Source organism: Sciurus vulgaris, assembly GCF_902686455.1.
Source record: "Sciurus vulgaris genome assembly, chromosome: 16".
In the NCBI taxonomy this organism is placed as follows: domain Eukaryota; kingdom Metazoa; phylum Chordata; class Mammalia; order Rodentia; family Sciuridae; genus Sciurus; species Sciurus vulgaris.
Window position 1 is genome coordinate 36,962,508 of NC_136477.1, and position 24,603 is coordinate 36,987,110.

A 24,603-nucleotide genomic window follows, 5' to 3' on the forward strand; every position below is an offset into this window, starting at 1 on the left:
CATGTGCTATTTTTAGGTCACAAATTCAGGAATAAGAATGTGACTTTTGATATTTCCTCCAAACTGAACTTAGTATCTATCTCTACCATTATCAAAAGACAGCCTACAGGTAAATGTCAATGGGTTGCTGATTTCTTTATCATATTAGAATAATATCAGGCAAAATGACAATTGTTCTTCTTTCTCTCCTGGGTAGAATTTTTTGTTCTCGGGGCTTTGCCAGCATTTTTAGTACTGGGGCTTTGAGACTGCTGGGCTGACACTGATCTGATTAAGTGTGGTTATTCTTCCATACTGGGGCCTTAGGAGTGGCACGACACTGCCTGACTTCTAGATCCTATCTCTATTTCCACCCACGGATGTCTCTGTCTCCTTGACATGAGGACAAGATCTCAATAGGACAAGCTCACCTGCTCTGACTTCCCACCTTCTCAGGGACGTGGGGAGGGCTGGCCTTTTCTTCCCCACCCACCAGGCATGGAAGCTTGGCAACTCACGGAACTTCTCTGCTCTGATGTCCCATGAAGCTCTCTAATGCTTTCCACCCCGACCCCCATGCCACAGTGGGAAGGAGCACACAGCCTTACATGCTTGGATCCCCAAAGTCATGAGAGTTTGGTCATCCACCATTCCCCTCCTTCCTGCCCCAACCCCAGACTTCGCCCAGAGAGAGTTGGAATGTGGGTGTCTCCTGAGCCTTTCTCTTCTTTTTATCTTCTCAATCCCCTCCTCAGAGAAGCTTGAGGGGGCAGGAGGAAGAGTTTGTCCGGTGACAGTTCTTTTAAATCTTTCTCCCTTTTGCTTAGAGTATTGCTTTTTAAAGCCCAGGAACTCACTCTCAGTTCCCTGGCTCCTCTCTTCATGCCATCTTGGGCCAATGCTAGCTGCATGCTCTGCTGCTTGGCTGGGGATGTTGGTGGGGTCGTGTGTGAGAGGTAATGCAGCTACGGATTGTGCAGACAGCACTTTCCCTGTGTTTATACAGCCATCTCTAGGAATTTCATCTTTAAAAATCTGGAGGTTGTATTTTATATTGTGTAAGAATAACTGAAGAGATAGTAGTTTTTGAACTGGGGTGGGGGGCTACCCCTCAAACACATAAAAAGGTTAAGTCAGAACAGGATGTAAGATACATTACAGAAAAGAAAAGATTCAGCTAAAATTCAAGAGGGAAAGGACTTCAAAGCAGCCTTGCTTTTGTGGCCTTTAAGCCACTTGTTTCTGAAGTTTCAAATGAAAGGAGTTTGTTGCCTAATCACCCAAGGGGCAAGAAAGGAACTGATGTTTTGACACAACTTTCTGCCATTTGTGGGAAATTACACCAGGACTGAGGGAGGGTAGTCAGGGAACGAGGCCCAGACTATCAAGTCCCTTTCTGACAGTTCCTGCCAATAGATATGCAACTGTCTGTTGGTCTCTGCCAGGAATTATCCCATGCCCAAGTCCCCTCATCAACATCATCTCTGTCACTTTCCTCTTTTTTTTGATGAGACATTGTATTAGTCAACTCTTCAAGACTGTAAAGAGTTACCTGAGGCAGACTAATATTATAAAGAAGAAAGGCTTATTTAGCTCATAGATTTGGAGGTTCAAGAGCAAGATGCTGGCACTGGTTCAGTTCTGGTGGTGGCCTTCTTGTTAGCAGTCACTAGGCAGTACATGGAGTCACAAGCAGGAGACAGGGGGCATGACTGTTTATGTCTGTGTCATTGGTCTCTCTCCTTTTTTCAAAGTTTCCAGTATTCCGTCATGGAGGAATCTACCCTAATGACCTTATCTAAACTAAGTAACTTCCCCGAGGTCCAACTCTGAACACCCTAAGTGGATTATGCCTCTACCCTCTTAACAGTATTACATGCCTTCAGTGATTGAACTCCTGCATAAATTTTGGGGAACAAACCAGATTGAAACCGTAGCAGATGTCACTCTCTTAACCATGCAGGCCCACGCTTCAGCAACCTCCTGGGCTCCTACTCCCCACAGATGGTGACCGCATTGTAGATCCTCCCCCACTGCATAGACAACCTCAGCCCCAGTTCCACTTTCCCCTGTGCTCCCATTTCAGATGAAAAACACCAAGGCCCAAAGAATTTGTCAGTTCCCTGAAACCATGTTGCTGGTACCTAGAAGAGAGGCCCCTGGCATTGCTCTAGGCCTCTCCTCGTGAGAGGACCTTTCTTGGAATATAGTCACCTGGTAGCTCCTCACCCTCCTGTATGGTGGCTAGTGGCCTCCAGTTGTGCATATGCTGTGACTTTTCATGACACTGCACACACAGCACCTCACACTGCCTCTCTCCAAGTGCTGCCCTCACTTAATTTGGCTGACTCTGTTATTTGCCGGAACTTTTTCTCGTATTCAGAAGCCACCACTTAAATACACCTTTCCTCATACAAAAGCCATGGGCTGTGCCAGTTGAAGTCCTGCTAATTCCTTTTGGTCTTCTCAAGTGGAAACTTTGCATCTTTTTTTTCACTGGGTGACCTCCCATGAAGCCCTTGTGAATGAGGACAGAGGTGACAGCGAATCAGTACCACCTTTCATGAGGACAGTTGGTCCAGAGTGGAGAAGCTTATGTGTGTGTTGGCCCCAGTCATTAAGGAAAAAGATATTTTTGCTGCTTCTTCCCCTCCTCTATTTTCTTCTCTCCAGTTGTCCAAAACTTCCTGATTCTTGGCAGACAGAATTCGGAAAAATTGCCAGGCATGGTGGAACACACCTATAATCCCAGCGGCTTGGGAGGCTGAGGCAGGAGGATTGTGAGTTCAAAGCCAGCCTCAGCAACTTAACAAGGTCTTAAACAACTCAGTGAGACCCTGTCTCTAAATAAAATACAAAATAGAGCTGGAGATGTGACTCAGTGGTCAAGTGCCTCCGAGTTCAATCCCTAGTTCCCCCCACCAAAAAAAAGAATTCAGAAAATTCATAGTTTGATACTGCATCTTGTTCAGTTGGGTGAATGTAACTTTGTATGTGTGTGTGTGTATAATTGTACTAACAGATTCAGGGTTATAAATCAGGTTATGAATAATAGTTTTAATATAGTAGATATATAGCATAAATCAAATATAAAGCATAAGAGACCAGCAACTTTCTTAGATATTTTAATGTACTATGAGATAAATAAATCAGAACACAGGATGCTGTGCAGGATACAAAGACCTAATGCTTCCAGTTCATTACACATGTGTGCTTTACAAAAATATTTACATTAAAATTTTGAAGGTATAGGTAGAACATTGTGTTCAGAATAACAACCCTCATAATAGGAAAAATATTATTTCAGGCTGGGAAGGAGTGTCAATATTATTTTATTTTTGTGGTAACTGGAGGGATTGCCTGTGGAGACATGGCCTCCCAGAGAGGGCCTGGGAGAATAGGGGCCCCTTCACACCCGTCTAGGCTGAGTCAGTGCAATAGTGTGCAGGGCCCGCCTGCTTTCATGTCCCGGTATTCACTTGCACTGGGATCTTGGTGGGGCAATTTGCTCAATCTCACTAAGGTTCAGTGTCTTAGTCAGTTTGGGCTGCTGGAAAATACCATATACTGAGTGCCTTAAAGACAACTGAAATTGATTTTTCTTAGTTCTGGAAGCAGGTTCACACTGGGATTGTTCTAGCTATGAGCTCACGTGGTGACAGACGCAGCAGTGCTCCCTTGGGCCTCTTTTCTAAGGGCACTGATCCCATTTATGAGGGCTCTGTCCCCATGACCTTGTCACTTTCCCTTGCTTCCTATATGTCAACTTGTGGTTCAAAATTTCAACCTACAAGTTTTGGTGAATAAGAAGCATTCAGACTACACTACTCAATTTTCTCATCTGTAAAATGGGGGCAAAATAGTCACCCTTCAGTGTGATCGTGTGGACTAGAAGGGCTTCCCAGTGTCTCGTCCCGTCTTGTGCCAGGAAAGCACCACTCATTCTTCCCAGATCTGCTTACTTAACACTCTAGAAGGGAAAACTGAAGTTTGTAGCCATGCTTGCCTCAGAGTTTGGAAGCACATTGATTCTGGAAAGTTAATTGCCTCTTATAAAGAATTTTGTACTTCTCTTTTAAAACACTAAATTATTTTAATAAAAACTATGAAAGAATATAAATTATTCTAACAGTCAACTTTGATTTATATTAAAAACAAATTATCTTTTCTATAGCATTAAACTTTAGGGAGACCAAATATGGTATAAATGCCACAGTAAGAAATACCACATAGATATGAGTCACGGGCATGTCATACCTGAGTGACACTGCACATGCACTAGCATCAACCTCATTGATATGATTTTTTTTTCTTTTACTCCTCCTCACTGACCCTCTTCTTTTTTTGTGTCGGGGATTGAACCCAGAGTCTCCAGCACTCATTGATTTCTTTTTAAGGGAAACTTGTTTTAGTAAAAAAAATGTTTTAGGATGAAATTATTCATATAAATGTATTCTGCTTTTTTGGTGGATAGTTATGAAATGTAGTATTTATTATCAATAAGCTAATTTGAAAGATTGGGAGAAAATGCTTTTAAGCTAGATTAAATGATAAGGCTAACATTTGCCATGAACTTGGTGGTCGTTCATCAGTGAATGAAGAATAAAAATAAGGGAATGTATTTATTTGGATTTTCAAAAACTATTTGTTGATCGTTGAGGGCTAAATCAATCTTCACTTGGGGGTAGGGGGATGCTAAAAAAGTGTGAGTATTTGACCTGATGAAAATGAGGAATAACGGTTGTCAAACCCAGAATCAGCTGCACTTGTCCAGGAAACCAAGAGTCTACAAATATTGCAGGTAGACTTCTTGCATATCATTCACAATCTAAAGTTTCCTTTCCTTCTAAGTCCTAACTAACTCTATTCCAGTTTAATCCTGTGAGAATCCCCCATGGCCCTAAACAGATGATGGGACCCCAGCTTGTCATGATACCGTGACAGCATGTACCTGAGAGTTTTGGCAGTACCTGAGACTAAAAAACTAATTTTAGTTTAGGTGGCAGGGTGGGAAAGGCCCTTTAAATTCAAGAGAGAAGTACCCGATGAGGCAAACATGCTTTTAAATGCAAAGCACATCCGAAATATACCTCAGAATATGTAAAGAATATTTACAAATCAGCAGGAAAAAAGAAATATGAAATACAGCAAAGACATATAGTAACCTCACTTGCATTAAAAAAATATGAAATAGAAAAAAATCAGATTGGCACAATTGAAAATTTGATAATAGGTATCAAATACATAGGTATCAAAAAAGGTATAATTTGATAATAGGCATAAAAAAGTGACAGTCATTTTAGAATGCATTTGTTATAGGGTGCTGGAGATGTAGCTTACTGGCAAAAAGCTCACCTAGCATGTGTGAGGGTCTGGGTTCAATCCTTACCCCCTCAAATCATTTGTTACGGTAAGAAATTATATATTCTAAGGCCCAGCTATTTCGCTTCTCCATGTCAGCTTTGAATAAACTCTTGTACTTATACACAATAAGGCATGCGCATACATACTCAGTGCAGCATGACCGAAAACCACAAGAATTGAAATGAAACTCAGTGCCCAGCAAGACAGGAGTAGCCAAGTAAACCCTGGTGCATTCAGAACGTGTGATACTATCAGCAGTTATATGGAATGACCTAGAACTAGGTGTGTTGAGGAAGAAAAGGATCTCCATGATGGACGGACTGAGGAAACAAATTGTGAAGCAGTCTATAAGATGTGATGTGTCATCATTCATCAAAAAAGCATAGGAGGGAAGAAGAGAGGGAGGGAGAGAGTGAGGAAGGAAGGAGTACAGGAGGATGAAAAGGAGGGAATAATACTAGAGATTTTCTATAATAGTAGCTTTCAACCTCTTTTGGAAATGACCCTCAATAAGATACACACTTTATGTCTTGATGGAGTGAACCACTACTACATGAGATGTACTCTGAAATTTTTCTATCCTGTTCTAATTCACTTCATTCCATTCTTCAAAGTGGTGGTCATAACCCATTAAATTGATTTCAGGACTCAACCATAGTTTGAAAATTGCTGTTCGGCGTACACTTACACATAGGTAAATGGATAGAAAAAGACTAGAAAGCAACACACCAAGTTGATGTTAGGGCTTGTGTCTGGGTTGGTATGGGGTGTGTGGTGGATTCCTGGGAGTCTTGAGCTTCATCTGTAATACTTGTATTTTTGATCATTTGCTTTTTTTATAAGGAGTAAGTACAATTAAACATTTGAAATTTAGGATATTTTTGAGTAAGTAATCAAAACTATTTTCAAAAGTCACAAATTTACTGGGATTGAGAGGGAAGTAGCTAAAAAGGCCTTAAGAAAAATAATTTTCAAGTTAAATTGCATAGTTGATCAGTTCCAAAGGTGGGATTCTAGCTAACTCTCTGTTTTTGTATTTAGGGCCACAGATGAGCATATGCCTGTGGCAAGGGAGAGTCAAACCTGTGTGATATCCCACTCAAAATGTCATCACAACCCTAAGAACTTTGCTCTGCCAGTGCTGTGAGATTTTAACTTGCTATCTATGACTGCTGTGTCTACAAATAAAAAATATAAAGTAGTCAATGTGAAATGATAAAACCCCAAGCCCTCCATTTTCAGAAAATGCATAGTTAATGTTTCTGTAGCAGCATCAACTTGGCCATATTACCTGGTCTTCATTTTTTGTATGGGTCAGTACAAAGAAAGGGAGCATTATTCCTGTAAAGAATATCACTGCAGAAAATGTGGCAGGTGTACACTTGACCATCTCTATGAGCTGGAGCAGACGACTCCCATTCTTTATTTTACAGTTACATTAATGCTTTCTGATTTACCTTCATATTTTTTACCCTAAGGGTAATTTATTAAACCTTGCCTTAATGATCAAATAATTAATGCTTAAATGAAGTTAGATACAGTATGCAGAGGAGATTAAACCCTTTAACTTCCAAACCTTTAAGCAAGATGATAACTGCAGATGACATAGAACCTGATGATTTCTTGTGCTACTGTTTCAACTAACTCAATAAAGATACCCAGTAGAGGATGTTTATAATTTATTCTTTTTTATTTTTTAAATATAAATTTTAATATGCTTATAATAACACAAGTTGACTCTTTTAAACAACTACACTACATTTTCTCTTTAAAGGTTTTGAAAACAAAGGGCTTATGGCAAAGTATGCAAACTTTATCAGAAAGCACTTGTATAAGAATCAGTTTGAAAAAAATCTTAGGATTGCTAAAGCAGTAGTTATATTCAAATTTAATTTCATATAGGTTTGATGTTGTATGGAAAGAAGAAAAGTGGGTCTTAGAAACTTTTTTTTAAAGGAAATCATTAAGGGCTACAGAAAGCATGCTAAAAGCTAAGGGCAGGAAGAGAAAGGGTATCTTAAGGCACATATCTGAAATCTCATTTCCAGGTCCTCCCATGGGGAGCTAGAGGTAAGAGGAGGCAGAGTTGGTCTGGTGGCTAACACAGGGATCAAGGTCATCCCTTTAAATAGTCCGATGTCAGATTAACAGTTGTCAAGTTGCCGATGTAGCTTTACAAGGAGAATTCAGGATAAATTACAAATGTGCCCAGCTTAGACCTAGGATGAAATTCAGGTGAAAATTATACTTTATAATAACCATGGATTTAAAAAGTATTTAATTCTAGCTAAGAGAATTTTGTTTCTCTGTAACATTGCCTATTTTGGTGTTTGCATTTAGTAGGTTGGACAATATTGATTTTAAAATACTTTATGGAGGGTGTAATGAATTTAAAGTTTAAAAACATTAGTTACTTTACTACATATATCTGAAACTGGACTTTTCAGGGGTCACATTATTCAAGGCACCACTTCCTCCTGATGGCAGCCTGCTGTAATTGCAGGAGAAATATCCAGTAGACAAATGGTCTTTCAAATGTTATGACAGGGACCACCATTATGATGCTTAGAAGCTTGAGAAGTGAAGAGAAGGAATTGTTTATTCCAAATCATAAAATATTACAGAGTTTCTACATATTGTCTCATTTATAAGATGAGGTCTTTCCTTTAAAATTTTTTGTTTTCAGAAAATTATCCCATTTTTTTACTAATATCATCTTCGAAAGAGAGCTTGACTAACTGCGGAATTTATCACCCCCAGCATCTGCAGGCATTGCTGTGTCCCAGAGGAAAGTGCGTCAGATCAGCGATCCCATCCAGCAGATACTAATTCAGCTGCACAAAGTCATCTATATCACACAGGTCAGTGTTCCAGCTTTGTATTTATTTCCACTCCGCCTGAAACACAAGTTTGGCGCTAATACTGCTGAAGAACTACCTTGTGGGACTTTCAGTGGAGTGAACACTTGTTTGTATCTTCTCCCAGTACACACTTCTTACAACAAAGCTGGGAGGGCAGTAGGGTAAAAAAGCAAGTATGTCAGTGTTTCCCTGTGACTTCTTCCTGCTCCCTCCCTGTGAATGCCCAGAAACAGACTTCCAAACAAATGACCCTTCACTGTGGGGGTGAAAGTGGGAACAGAGCTGAGCTTCTTTCCCACAAACAGCTTTATCACAGGAAAGAAAATAATAGTGCTCCCCGTTCCACCATTAACCCTGAGGATGCTGGGTTGACACCAGGACCTCTCAAAGTTATGAAAGCCAGGAACCACACAAAATCCAGGATTGTTAAGATTTTCTCTTTGTAAATCTCAGTGACTTAGGCACTGAGGAAAAAGAATCAGTGTTGAAAAGTTTCTATTAATGATTGGCAGAAACCCGTCTAGTGAAAACAACTTAAATATTCATTCACCAAAGGTATTACTGCTACTAAAAAAAGAGGGTGATAAAGAAGTATAGCCATTTAGACAAGAAGGTATTATGTTGAAGTTTATGATTGTATGCTATCTGTAGCTTATCGATACATTTGCTCACTGGACACGTGATGACTAAATGCCTACCATGAACCAGACAAAATTCCTGGTATTTGGATCTATCAGTGAACAAAACATAAACCTTCCCTCACTGTAAGATTCAAAGATCCAAGCAGGGTGCACACCTGTAATTCAGGAGGCTGAGTCAGGAGGATTATAAGTTCAAGGGCAGTCTCAAAATAAGAAAATAAAAAGAACTGGGGATGTAGCTCAGTGTGAAGCACCCCTGGGATCAATCCCCAGGACTAAGACAAGTAAATAAATAAATAAATAAATAAGATTCAAAGATTCTGCCTCGGGTGCTGTCAGTTGCCAACTGTGGCAATTCCAATTATATATTCAGGTCCTGCAGAGAAATGCCTCAAGATCAGTGGACCAGTTGGGGCTCATTGTAAGTCAAACTTGGGCTAATATTTCATTTATCACTTGAATACCCCTCCTGCAAAAAGACAAAAACAGAACAAAATACTTTTCGATTGGTGTTAACAGCGGCATTTTAAGACTCTAGGAGTTCGCGTAGGTTTTTAACCAGTGTCTAGCGTCCCTAGAAAACCCGCGTCTCCTTTTCCCCAGTGTACAATTACTCCAGCAAATGGCTGCGAATTTTTGTGGGGAAGGCTTGGAGGAAATATTAAGAGTATGCTTCAGGACCCCCACTCCTCATGGCATCCCAGCTTCCCTATGATCCAAGGGACTCCGGGCCCTCCTGTTGACTTAGGTCTGGAAACTATATTGAAGGTTTGACTCTTCACAGTGGCAATGGCGACTCAGGTCAGGATCTTGTCTGCCAGATCTGGAGCTTCTCTTCTATTACTTATTCTCAGAAATGCTCTAGCAGGCTGACTACTAATTTTCTTTCTAGGGAGAACCTAGTCAATTAGCCACCACCAAAGATCCCTGCAGCAGAATGCTGTCTAACAGCATGTTGCTGCTTCCCTTTGTGGTAAATGCTCACCACTGGTCTCTTGCTGCCAAATGGCCTCTGCCCATTGGATATGTTGGAATACTGTGTCCTTCAGTGTCATAGCTGGCTTACAGAGGAGAGCCATCAAGGATGCATAGACTCCCCCTCCAGTGTATTTCTCAATGCCTTACTGAAAGAAGTGCCTTTTGTGTGTTCTGGCTGAAAGTGGTGGGGGTGTGGGCGTGCAAATCACATCTAGTAAATCCGCTGCAGCGTTCCTGTTTCTCTGAGCCTTTGAATTCCCTCCTCCACATGCCAGAGAAGTTTTGGCACTTTACTGTCACTCAACACAGGCTATCATTGAAAATCAGTTTCAGTTAACCAAATAGTTAAACTACACCTCCATCTGCTAAACCAACACATTAAATCTCTACCATGTGCATGCCTATCAATGAATTCAGTCTGGTCTTGTGCTATATAACATCCTTAGAATTCACTCCTGCACATGTTCTCTGGGGGTTGCTGATATATAGTAGCAAAATCTTGCAATTCTTTTGCTATATAAGTCATTTTCTCCGGACTCGTGGTATATACTAATTCCCCTAAATCATATTGAGGTACGTCTCTGGCTATGGATCTGGTCCTCATTGTCGTGGATCTTGTGAAGAATGAGTATTTCTTTTCAAGACATCAGTTTCCATTGATCTTATCATCCAGTTTTCAAGCAAAGGGAGGTTTGTTTTTTCAGACACAGAGCAACAAGGTACTCGCATTAACAATGAAGGCTCAGAGTGACTTGGGTTTTAAGATTGTCAGCATGATCTGGGCTCAGCAAGATACCCCTATTCCAATTTTTAGTATCCTATTCTTTTTTTTTTTAACTTTTATGTGAAAGACTTGATGAAGTGTGAATTCAACTGACATTGTGATTTAGCAGCCTGCCCAATTAAATTTTGCATTTGATTATCAGCCATATCCGTGTTTTGGCAGCACAAAATAACAGGTTCTTTTGGAGCTGTCATGGAATCTTCCTGGGTCTCAGATCATGACTTGAACAGAGAGTTAAAAGACCCACACTTGTTATTTTATAAGTGCCCAGTGCATTCAAAAAAATCCATTCCATACCACAGTTCTTTGTTACTGCCTGAGAGACAAGTGCAGTGGCCATTTGGGCTTCCACAGCCCCTGCTTTACTCAGCATTGCAGTGAGGTGATGAACTGATCAATTGTGATGTCACTACATGACATAAATTACTGGACCCTATTGGATGTTGTAACAAACCAACCAACCAAATCCAGCACTAATCCAAGGGCACGATCATACCACTCCCCAGATCCCATCTTTGAGGATCAAGCTCCTTGAACATTCTTGGAACCTCTATCTGAATCAGTGAGAGTCCAGTCAGAAACCACATAACAATTGTGTTAGTCAGCTTTCCATCACTATAACAAATACCCAAGACGATCAGCTTATAAAGAAAAAAGGTTTAGGGGTTTATTTTGGCTCACCATTTTTGAGATTCCAGTCCATGATCAATTGGTTCAATTATGTTCAGGCCTGTGTCAAGGCAGTACATCTTGGTAGAAGTACATGCTGATGCAAATCCTCTCACATCTTGTTGGAAGAGTAAAAGAGAGGAAAAGGAAGGTGCTGGGGTCTCACCGTCTCCTTCAAGGGCTGGCCCTCAATGACCTGAAGACCCTCCACTAGGCCTAATCTCTTAAAGGTTCTACCATCTCCCAGTGGTGCCTCCCTGGGACCACACCGTGAACATGGGGGCCTTTGGGGGACATTCCAGATCCAAACCACAACAGTAACTTCAACAAGGAACTTTTAATATAATGAATTATTAACTATAAAGGAATATTGTGTACTAATGATGAGGAAAGAAATCTAAAGCATCAGGAATAGCAGCTAGAGAAGTGTCTAGCTCTAGGACTGAGGCAGAGCACCTAAGAAGGGAACAAATATGAACACTGCTTACTCTGGATTGAGGTCCAGACCTCACCGGAAAGGTCAGAGAAATTTGCTCAAGTGTCAAGCTGGGGAAAGTTGAAGTGAAGCCTCCCTCCGGGGACCAGAGCAAGCCATCACCATGAGGTACCATGCTATGGAAGTTGCTGGTAATCAGCACTTGATGGTGGTGTGTTGGGACTTGCCCTCCACAGAACCAGGGGAGGCCACCCATAAGTAAGTGTCATTCCCTTAGAAGTCTCCGAAAGCCACCTACAGAGGTGGTGCTACTGACTCTGAGTGTGAGCTCTTACCATGGGGGTGCCAACCTGTTCCACTGGAGCAAGGCAAGGCAAGGGCATCGCTGGACCCAGAAAGATGAGCTCTGTCCTCTCTCAGGGTCCCTCTAGGGCTTTCCTGTGGGAGAGGATAGCATCCAGACAGCTGGTGAAGGAGAGCTGTGTTGGTATCACAGGCAGGTCAATCAAGGGTGGACTGGGAGCTGACAGGCATTGATTAGTGGTACACGTAGCCTGGAGACCAGGCAAGCAATTCTTTGGCACCACCCTGTCTCTGAGTTCTGCTTGTTTGTTCTCCCTTCGCCTACTTTCTCCAGGAGCCTCTTTCAGGCCTAGGGTTGAGCGATCTAGTTCTTATGTCAAGTTTTGTCCCAAACCTATTGTTCTCTTCAGTCATCCTGATGACTGCCTTTTTAGATGTAAAAGTCATCAATTGATTAGTTTTCCCTCTTTTTTACTGCCATCCACCTTTTTCTTAGGCAACCACACAGAACTTTCTGAGTAAATAAAAGAGGGTGAAGGGGAGGACAAGGGAATATGTGTCTCTGTGGGGGGAAACCTGGTTAATAAATCAAAATGTAATCTGGTCTATCAAAGTATTATATTAAAAATGCATCTCCATTTAACCATTGATATGGAAATGTGGGAGAATATTTTTAACTTCAGTGTTATAGAAATAGCTTTAAATAGTTTTTCAGCTACCTCAGCTGTTAACTATTAAATTGAAAGAAATATCCTTTGAAATTTACAGCTTCCATATATGCCTGTCTCACTAATTTTTATGTAAAAAAAAAAAAAAGGTTTTAATGGGTCTATTCCATTTCTTTATTGAATTTCAAAGTATTTTTAAAACAAGAATAAAACTTCTGTAAATATCTGATTATTATGCTTTTAAACTGCCAGCATGACAAGTGAGCTCACATTTTTTAGCAGAATGGCATTCCTTACTCCAAGATGGAGTAAGATGTAACTATTGTGGTTTTTTCAAATGCGTTTTCAGAATGCTTTAAAGTTCACAACATGGCACATAGTAAGCAATGATTCCCCTCTGGAGAATTTTAACCTACAGTGCTAAACAAAGTCGATGCTTTCGACATAAAGGAGAAAAATACAGACCTAGTCACTATACTAGGGTATGTATTGTAAGTTAAAGACCAAGATCAGTTTTCTCTTTTCGCTAATTGCAGAAGGAACTTGCAGAAAGCAAGGCTGAATTGAGAAACCAACCAACCAACCAAACAAACCCTTCTTGCTCTCATGTTTATGTACGTAAACTTGATGGTGGCCTTGACCTGTGGGCCAGACACTTCCTGAAAACCAGCAGATGAACTTGCAGGGCAAACTTCTTGCCTTTGGCTGGTGGTGGCCTTTTCTGTCCAGTTTCCATGGAGACAGGTCAGTAAAAATCACTTAAAAGCAACTATTTCACAAGGCAGGATGTTAAAAATCCTTACTCTGCCTTCAGTGATTTGACATCTGTTTCCATCAAAACAAATGGTAATCTTGAGACCAAGAAGCTAAGAATGAAATCAGTGGTTTGTTTTCATTCTGGAAACCAAAAGCAATCTTTGGGCATATAAGGTGACTAAAGTACATATGTACTGTTAGTATGAGTCTTTATGTGTTCTTTTTTAGGTAAGAACTGCACAGCCAAATTAAGCATTGGGTTTAAGTCTATTCTGTGTTCTGATTGTCTTCTTAAATAAATGTTTTGAAAATCAGCGTATATCAACTTTTAAAAGTCAAACATCTGTCTCTAAGAGAACAGATAGGCAGTTTGGTTGCAGATCTTTATGACTATCATCTTAACAGCCACAATTGATACCAATGGGAAAAAAAATGCATAGGGATGAGCCATCCTTGGATGAAAATGATCATACTGGCTGTTGTCAGGGAAGCATGCAGTGTTTTGCAGCAGTAGTGATGGATAAGAATAGAACCATTCATATTCACTCACCTGGCTCACCTGGTTATTAATGGCGAGGTGACAGAGATTAAACAGATCAGGAATCTTAGGGCAAGTCTGTGTTACTCAAATCAACACATGTTTTCAGGGTTTATAAATTCTAAAAGAGGTGTTACATTTACATTACATTAAATTACATTACATTACATTAAATGTGTGTGTTTTGATGATCGTCTTTGAACATCTCACTTAGCATTTAGGAAAATTTCCTGTGAAGCAAAAATATGTCAAAATAACTTTTCAGAAATAGAATAAGATACTAATTTGGTAACTATTTATCAGATGGAGCCTTTTGGACTACTAGTGGTCTGCTGATATATTCTTGGACAGAGAACTCAGTTCTAGAAAGAATGTATACACTATACAAGTTTGAGAAAACCTACTAGAAAACTAGATTGGGTTTTGTAATTTTCCTTTTGTTACTTTGGTGAGGTATAGCAAAACAAAATATAAGCTTTTAGATGTTTGGCTTTTGAGAAAGTCATTATATTTTCTAGAATTAGTTTCTTCATCCATAAAATGGGGAATCATCTGGGATTATTGTGAGCCTTGAAGGAAATAAAGTATATGAAAATATTAATAGACTAAAAAGTGGTAACCTGCAATGACTAGTACTGGTGGTATTTGCTTTAGGGTAGCAATTGTGCTGAAAGACTTGCTACTTCAGAAAGTATATTACATGTTATATAATATATAATGTCTTTAAGTTCTGATTGCCTCACCTGTAAAATAAAGCTGCTTTTTAACTTCATTGTGGGTAAAAAGTAAGATTATGCCCATAAAGGAGGGATCATGGTGCCTAGCACATATGAATCATAGGTATTGATATTCTATTATTAGTATGATAGTTCTTGTGTATAATATGTCATTATACTTACATCATCTGCAAGTCAACTAAGCATGAGTCATCACTCTGTAAATTTTAAAATTCTTCCATAGAAACTTTAAAGATGGGATGCTGACTATAGGTATCATTACTCCAATAAGATACAATAGCTTTTTCTAATACTTCCCTGTGTATGAATCTTAAGTTGACTGAATGTTAGCTCACTCAAATGAGTTCTAAGTAATTTATGCAAGTCAACTGGAGCAGTAAATGCAATTAATTCTAAGTTAAATAGAGGCTTATCAAGTTAAATAAATAGCAAGACTTTTTGGAGTATCTGAATTAATTCAATACCGATAGCTGCCAGAGTACTGGGCTGAGTCCCCGTTGAAGGAACCATGAGCCCACTGGTGCTTCACACCTTCAAGGGTTTGTGGGAGCAGACAGGGCTTGCTGCCTTTCCCTTGGACATCCATGCAGCAATCACACTGGGCAGACAGATGGTCCTGGGCCAACACTGCCCTCTGGTGTTTGATTCAGTGAGGTGGCAACTTCTGGTGTGCAATAGAGAATCCACCAAACCTGGTGTCTCTCCAGGCACTTTTCTCTTCCCTTTCCTACTCCAAACCAAGCCCTCGCCAGGAAAGTATGTGTATGCCTCTCCCCTTCATTGTCTGTTTCTATTGTACATTAAATTCGTTCTTCTTTTGCTATTTTTTCCTGCACACAGACATGTCTTTTATGCTCATTTCTATTGTATGTCTTCCCACTATTTGCTCATTAATGCTGAGAAGTCTCACTCCTTCATGTTACATGATCTCCCCCTTCCATTTCGTGTGAGTGGACAGTAATAATTATGGCCATTTGCTGGGGTTATGGGGAGGAGTCAAGTTTAGATCAAGGGAAGAGATAGCTATAATAGTGACATCAAAAGAGATCAGTGGAGACTTAGTGCTGCCAAATGATCAAATCCTTCAGAGCACTTGGAAGGGCTCAGTATCTCCAGAATAATCCATTTCCCTCCCTAGTTGAGCCTACTTTAGCTCAAGCACGAGGATTACAGGTGCATTTAAAAGCATTTTTCGGGTTTGGGGATTGTAGCTCAGTGGTAGGGTGCTTGCTTAGCAAATGCAAGATCCTGTGTTTGATCCACATCAGTGTGCGCGTGCGTGCATACACACACACACACACACACACACACACACACACACACACACACACTTCAGTTGCCCTGTTTTTCTCTGTTGTGTAAGTATAAATTTCATAATGGGCCCTGCATTCTATCATGTTTGGGATTATGGGCAGTTGTTCTTTGGCTATAAAATCAGTCTTTGTGAACCCCGAAGATCCTATGCTTTGCTCTTCTGTTACCTTTTACATGGAACTTGAGTGAGTAGATGTTTCTTATATTATTCAGGATAGGGTAAGTTGTAGTGCAGTAAACAGCACTCCTCCAAATCCCTTGCCTTGACACAGTCAGGCTGATGAGGTGGCCCTGTTCCACCTTGAGGCCATGCTATGTGGAAGAGATGGATCCCAGGCTCCTCACGGCAGGGGAGGACAGAGTTGGAGGGAGCACCCTGGCTGTGTGAAGGATGAGCACTTCATCCTTGGAGTGATGCACACCATCTTTTTGGCTAAAGGTAGTCACGTGATACCAACCAAAACTGGAGGGAAGCCTAGAAAATCAGGGATGGGATCCTCATTGTCTCTGCCATGTCATTCTCTCACTTGATCGGAGGTTTAACTTATATTCTAGTTTTTTTTAAATTTATCTTTTAATTTTTCGCAGACTGCATTTTGATTCATTGTACACAAATGGGGTACGTCATTTCATTTCTATGGTTGTACAGGATGTAGATTCATACCATTCATGTAATCATACATGTATGTAGGGTAATGTCTGTCTCATTCCGACATTTGATCATACACTCTGTGCCAATCATTGGATTAGACATTATTTGCTTAATATAGGGACCACAAGAAGATTGATGTCTGTCTCATTCCACCATTTTTTATAACCCCCCTCCCTCTCATATATTCTAGTTTTTTAATCTTGAGAATGCCCTTCCCACTAGGCTATCTTTTTGCTTACCTGTTCCTCTTCTCCTTTCAAGCCCTCCCAATAAACAAAATGGAACATTATGTCAACCCTGAGACTGCGTATAATTCTGACCCCGTTTCTGTTCTGTTATTCTTCCCCCGAACGTCACTTCATTCCTCTGTACTTCTTGGGATCTTTAACTTCCTGCAAAGCACTACAAATCAGTGTTTTGAATTCCCTGTTTTCATCTAGTTACCATATTTTCTAAGATTCCACAGTGATTTTCTACTTGTTTATTAACTCATCCTGGCGAGGTCCTAATATATACTAATCTATTCAGTCTGTGTTCTGGAGACAAGCAGTCCCTAAAATCTGACCTCTCTCCAGCTCAATTTTCAGGGGCACTCACAGGCCGGTGACTGTGACAGACATGTGTTTTCTGGTCCAAAGTATCAGATCCTTCAGGACAAGGGCCATGGCCAGGGTGGTTAACCTGGATGGTTCTGAGTGTGCTACACCCACCTGAACGTTATCAAATGCACCCTTACTTTGTCAAGGCTGTTTTTTACAAAATTCAATATGTGTGCAATCAGTAAATGATTACTTGATATATGAAAAGTATTATGAGTATAACAATGATAAGATAAATGGAAGCAGACCTTTTGAAAGACAGCAATTTATTTTACCACCTTGGCATCACAGGATAAAAAAAAAAATCATAGCATAGAGTCATACTAATTTGGAGTAAAATTTAAACACTTGTTTAGTCCTGTTGGCTACATATTGTTCCATTGGCCTCTGTAAATGCTGCCTGTGGTCAGCAATGCAGTGTTGAGAATTTGGTTTAATGGTTGTTTTCTGATTTTATACAGCTTCCTCCAGCTTTGCACCACAATTTGAAAAGAAGAGTTATAGAGAGATTCAAGAAATCCCTCTTCAGCCAGCAGAGTAACCCTTGTAATTTGAAATCTGAAATTAAAAAGGTACAGTATTCTATATATAGGAATTCTTCAGCTGACCAAAACACATCAGTTATGTCTTCTACTTCCTTTACTTTGTGCTTTGAACTCTATCTTTTATTAAAAGGTTTTTTCACTGCTTAAAATACCAAATCAAGTATATATCTTTGCCTCTCTCAAAGGTGAGAACCTTTGTTTCTTTTTATTTATTTATTTATTTATCTTATTTAAATTTCTCCAATTGTCCTACCAGTGGTTTTTTTTTCCATTTTTTTTATTAAAAACCATAAATTTACATAGGGCAACGTTGTTTGGTTCATTCTGTTATTTTTTCCCTTCCCCCCACCCCTCCCACCGCTCTTTTCCCTCTATACAGTCCTTCCTTCCTCCATTCTTACCACCCTCCTTATCCCTAACCTAAACCTAACCCTAACCCTAATGCTAACCCCTCCTACCCCCCATTATATGTCCTCATCGGCTTATCAGCGAAATCATTCGTCCTTTAGTTTTTTGAGATTGGCTTATCTCACTTAGCATGATATCCTCCAATTTCATCCATTTGCCTGCAAATGCCATAATTTTATCATTCTTCATGGCGGAGTAATATTCCATTGTATATATATATGCCACAGTTTCTTTATCCATTCATCAACTGAAGGGCATCTAGGTTGGTTCCACAATCTGGCTATGGTGAATTGAGCAGCTATGAACATTGATGTGGCTGTATCTCTGTAGTATGCTGATTTTAAGTCCTTTGGGTATAGGCCAAGGAGTGGGATAGCTGGGTCAAATGGTGGTTCCATTCCAAGCTTTCTGAGGAATCTCCATACTGCTTTCCAGAGTGGCTGCACTAATTTGCAACCCCACCAGCAATGTATGAGTGTACCTTTTTCCCCACATCCTCGCCAACACCTATTGTTGCTTGTGTTCTTGATAATCGCCATTCTAATTGGGGTGAGATGGAATCTTAGGGTAGTTTTGACTTGCATTTCTCTTATTACTAGAGATGTTGAACATTTTTTCATATATCTGTTGATTGCTTGTACATCTTCTTCTGTGAAGTGTCTGTTCATTTCCTTAGCCCATTTATTGATTGGATTATTTGTATTCTTGGTGTTCTTTATATTTTGTTTGTATTTTTGAGTTCTTTATAGATTCTGGAAATTAGCGCTCTATCTGAAGTATGAGTGGCAAAGATATTCTCCCACTCTGTAGGCTCTCTCTTCACATTACTGATAGTTGAACCTTTGTTTCTTTAGCCATTATTTTCCAATGCTGCTGGAGAGTTCTTTCAGCATTATTATGTATTTTCCTAAGAATAAATATTATTATATATCTAACTTAAAATGTGTATATTTTCACATATTTTAGAGGATCCTGCCCCAATGTTTTATTAGAAGAAGCTGCGGTGGGCCCCCAAGTTCAGTTTTGCCCTCTGAAAAAGGCGGTTAACCCTCTGAGTCCATGATTTTGATCATTTTTGAGTGGGCTGCATGAACTATTTCTAAGTTTTTTTTCCCCATGTTCAGCAATCTATGATCTCCTTAAACTTGTTGTGCTAGCAAAGATTTCTATTTATACATTTACATTTAATGGCTAAATTCCTAAATTAACTAGACAGGAAGAAAATTGTTTATCTCTTGTTAGCACAGCTTGGTGACAGTAAATTTCTTTGTCCCAGAAGTAGCCATAAGCTCTCTGTTTTCCTGTCCCTGCAAAGGCCCAAGACACAGGTCATTCAGGTAAAGATGCTGGGTCCCCCTCCAATTTCATATATATATATATATATATATATATATATATATATATATATTTTTTTTTTTTTTTTTTTTTTTTTTTTTTTTTTTTTAAGCCTTTCTCACATTGTTAAACCTGCCACCAGTGAACTTTCCCTTTGGAGTTTCTTTTCCCTATAATGGATCTGGTCTTGAGCATGAACTTAAGAATCATTCAGGGAATACGATAGGTTCTTCAACAAGAAAGACGTTCTATGTCTGCTGTGCTGCCTTCCATCTGTGAAGCCTGCACCACTACTGCACATAACCCACTAAAAGGAGATCGGGGAGGGGACACAGCCTGAGGTAAACAAAGCACAAACCCTGCCTCATCAGAGATCAGAAAGCGGGATTTCTTTCATGCATTGTGTTGGCAAGTATGGCCAAGAAAGCAAACCAGAGATGGAAACAGAAGTGGAGGAGACCTCCCCATATTTATTTTATGATATTTACACTCCATATCCTGAATACTAGTAAAAATATTTTTAAAAGAAGCTCATATCCCCCACAAAAAGATTACATGTTGCTTGGTTTTTATATTCTTATTAAAGTGGTATTCCAAATAATCCAGTTTGCACACAAACTTATTTTACCAGAAATCCTAGCTTTATGAGCTCAAAGCTGCTACTTCAAACTGTCTGATACACACAAAGGTGGCTCTGACTCTTCCTCGCTCAGTGATTTTCCACCAGTGCGTGTCCTTAAAGCAAATCACTTTCTTTTTTTATTACTCAGACTTTTGGTTCTGCATCCCTCCCTTGCTGTCTTTCTCTCTTCCCCTGATGGCAAGGAGATTTCCTTTTGTTAAACTGCACCCTCTCCCTACAGACCTGGGCTTTCTTCCTCTGCATCATGGTAGCATCGTTCACTAACTTCCCTCCCTCCTGGTCTGGGGAAGAAAAATGGGGATTGACAGGGTGGTGGAGGTGTTTGGAGAGCTCAAGTGAGGGAACCTTGTGGCGGGGGGGGGGTAGATGTATGTTTATTTTCAACTTCATTTAAAGGCAGAGTCAACTCTCCTGTGAAGATCGCAGGGGTCCCCTTCTCTGATACTATAAGCTTTTTGTGGCAGTTTGTGGAATACCCTGTGTGGACCTTTGGGCTGGGAAAGGGGAATGCTCAGCTCCAGCCGGGGCTCAGTCACTGCTGCCCAGCTGCCCACACTGGAGCCAGCACCCACAAAGGTGGCTGGAGCACCACGGTGTATGCCTTCTTGCTCTGTCCCCTGGAGGGACAACCTTGACTTCTGTGTGCTAAGGAAACCTTGCCTGGGTGTTGAATTCTTCACCATGGAACTACGTCAGCTCCTCCATAAAAGCCTTCCATAATTTTTCCTATTCAGAGATGATCTCCCCTTCCACTATGCCTGAATCACTTTTTCACTTTTAGGTTTTAAGTAGTGTTTTTTTTTTTTTTTTTTTTTTTTTAATCTACCTTACAGTCAGTTCTCTCTTCCCCACAGGCAGTGAGTATGTGTTTCTTACCCATCTTTGACTGGTTTTATGTAGTACCCAGCATATAGCAAGTCCTTAATGTATAATTAATTAGTGATTATACAACATATCATTTATATATTTGTATGAGATACTCTATATATGCTCAATTCTTGATTAAAATATATATTGATGTAACATATTCATTTATTTCCATATAAATGTAGAAAGATCTCCTGCCCCCATCTAAATCTGAGTGAAAGAATTGTGAGCTGTTCCCCACTTTCTGGTATAATCTTTCGCTTGCAATCGTTTTTCTCCAGAAGTGGATTTCTCATTTCCTGTATAGTCCTAGAGGATTGGCCAATTAGCCTTTGACTGATCCAGTCGCCCCACATCAGGGCTGCACTAAATGATGATAGTACATAAAACACCCTTGATTCTCACTTTCCTCTTTTCCCTGAAACCAGGAACCCCATGTCTCCAGGTTGAGAGCAAAATGAGGGCTGATTATGTCTGCTTATTAGTGGCCTGAGACACAGCAGGATATATAGAAAAGTCAAAAACGCAAAAGCCCTTTCCTAGGAAATTAAGCTCCTTATTTATAACTCACCTAAGGTGGTCTTCAGTACAGGTTGCTCAGTCCTGGCTGGAACTGCAGGGACAATAAGGCAACTGAGTGACTGCATAGGTGTCTTTGAGAACTGAGATTTTCGTCATGGGTAAAAGAAGAAACAGAAGAAGGGGTCAATTCAAATTAGCATTGGCAGCATTACTAGGAAGGAATAAAAATTCACAACAAATCTTATCTTTAAAAATGCATATTTTCTAATATATAAACTAAAATGGACTCCTGCCCACAGTTCCTCAGGGATCCTAAGGGCTTGGAGCAGGAAGGACACAGGATTAGACTGGAGTATCTTGACACAGCATGTCATCGAGGACAGCTGAGGGTATCACATGCAGAGACTCCCACTGCCTATGTGTGGGATAATTGGAGTATCAATGAGAATAGGAACCAAAATGGATGGAAATCATTAAATAATGTGTAAAGCCAAGTGCTCACAATGATACTAAAAAGAAAAAGAAAATCTCTCATTTGTTATTTCTAAAGAATACTCAGTTCATTATTTTAAAAATTGTTTGCAAATGTATTCTGTCTTTCCTTTATTAATTCTATCTTGGGGTAACTAAATCGTTGATGAGAGGAAGTTTCTCATTCTGGAAGTTCTTACTAATAACTGCCAAAGAAGTAAAGAATATTATAGTTATGCAACCCCTGGTGAAGGAATGGATCTAGATACAATCCCCCAATGACTGCTAACATCATGAGAACAGGGACAACCTGACATTATATGCCACCCGATGGAAACGTACAACACTATGTCTTCTTGCTGAAAGTTTGCTTCTACATTCGATCAAGTCTCTAAATACAAAGTCAGCCAATGTGGCCTACTGCCTGGTTTGCAAATAAAGTTTTATTTATACAATCATATGCATTCACTTATATATTGTCTATGGGTACTTTTGCATTACAGGCAAAGTAGCATAGCTGAGACATACGGCCTCTAAGCTCAAAATCTTTATTATCTAACTCTTTACAGAAAATTGTTTACCAAGCCCTGCTCTGGATCAAGCTTACCACTTGCAGCTAATACAGGAGACAAGACAACATATTAAATGACACCATGGGGATAATCAGCAAAATCCATACTTGGAAATTCTGCAGGAAAACTGATCTTTTCTTTAAAATAAATATATTGTAATGGCAGAGGAGTGGAGAAAGAGGAAGAGGGGAGAGAAGAGAAAGGAAGAGAAGGGATTGCCTATAAAGATTAAAACATTTTAGGAAAAATATCAACACTTGCAATATATGCACTTATTCTTTTCTGACCTAAAAGAAAAGAACTGTGAAGTTCAACACATATTTTTGGTGGGAGGGAAGGGAAAAAAAATAAATAACAGAATGAATCAAACAACATTGCCCTATGTAAATTTATGATTTTTAATAAAAAAAAAACATTTTTTTTAGATAATCAGGAAAATATAAACATTGGTTTGTAAATTTTATTAAGGAATTAATAATTTCTGCTGGGATAGCTGTATTCCGATTATTTTTTTTTAAAGTTCCATATTTTTTTTTCAAGTGTCTTGCTGAAATTTTTTATGGGTGGCCTACTATGATGTAAAGGATTCCTTTTCCAATTCCTGAGTGTAGGACCTACATAGCCCGGGACATGGAGAAGATATAAATGAGGCAGGATGGGCCCTGTTTAAGCTGGTTGGTGGATTCATGGAGTTCATTATGTTGTCCCTCTACTTTTGTAAATGTTATACTTTTTTGGCAATAAAGACCGTCATGCATTTAGTTTGTCTAAGTATTGATGCCAGGTCCCTCCCAGACCCCAATACCTGGGAATGAGTGTTTTGAAAACAGCTCTCCTGGCAAACCTGCCACTTGGAATTGGAGTGGTTCTGCCCTATCCAAAACCACCTGGATGAAGGGCTGCATCCTCTGGGGGAAGAAGGTGGCTTTTAAAAATTTGTTCAGAAGCACAACGGGAACTGGAGCCGTGTGATTCTAACATGTAGTTAGGGCTGAGAACCATTGTGTTACAATTACAAACATCACATTCCAAACATTACAACATTAAATTACAAACATCATTTGGACCAAGGATTAAAACAAACAAAGCAATCGAGACCCAGGTGGGAAGCAGTTAGCGATTTAGGCATTCATCGGAGTTCTCAAATTTTGCCGCTTACTAGAATTACCTGGAGCTCTTAGAACAACACTCAGGCCACATGCCCCTTCCGTCACGTAATCCCCCAGGGAGATGGAACTCCAGAAATTGGATCCAGTTATTGGTTTGTTTTTAAATCTCAGGTGATTTCTTTGTACAGCCAAGGTTGAAAATCATTAGTCTGGTAAGGTCAGCATTTCTCATGTTTTATTCTGCATACCTGTCACCTGGGGCTCTTGTTAACGTGTGGGTTGTGATTCAGTAGGTCTGGGGAGGAGGGGAGATGGTGCTGCTGCCCATCTAGGGCCACACTTTGAGTAGCAGAGTTGCACAGAAACATAGTGTCTGTCCACGAGAACATCTGGTATATCCAAAGGTCTTGAGACTTTTTGTTAGAACGATGGTCTGTAAATAGGCCAGAGTAGTTGTCTGGATACATTCGCATCCTGGGTCTCCAATGCTGCGTTTTTACCCGCCCCCCAGTGCTGCTGATGCTGCCATTCTAGCGAGTACCCTTTGATATGGAGGCCTAGAGAAAACCCTGTGCCAGTCTTCCAGTGGTGTGGGGTAGATTATCCAGAACTTCTTCCTCTAGACATGGGCCTCCCCCATGTTTCTCTTCAGTTTCTAATTTGGTCTCCACTTCAGTGCAGATCAGCAGGTCAAGTTTACATGATTTAACAGCTGGCACGTTCTTTACTTCCTTACTCCAGCTTTCCAGCTTTTTTCCAGGCAGGCAGATTGCTCAGCATCTTGGACTGAATTAATTAGATGGCCCTTTATGCATTTAATAATCATGGTTTATATTTGCCTAGTCCTTGCCA

At 40.0% G+C, this 24,603-nt stretch overlaps 1 protein-coding gene across 6 annotated transcripts in view; it reads left to right on the top strand.

The window, feature by feature from the left end:
* The window catches only part of NEK10 (NIMA related kinase 10), a 218,795-nt gene that overhangs the window by 176,686 nt on the left and 17,506 nt on the right, over positions 1-24,603 (top strand). For all 6 annotated transcript variants that reach the window (XM_079114271.1, XM_079114272.1, XM_079114273.1 and 3 more), the window contains 2 exons: positions 8,104-8,204; positions 17,741-17,851. In XM_079114271.1, the coding sequence (XP_078970397.1) occupies positions 8,104-8,204; positions 17,741-17,851 (212 nt within the window). The remainder of the gene's footprint in view (positions 1-8,103; positions 8,205-17,740; positions 17,852-24,603) is intronic.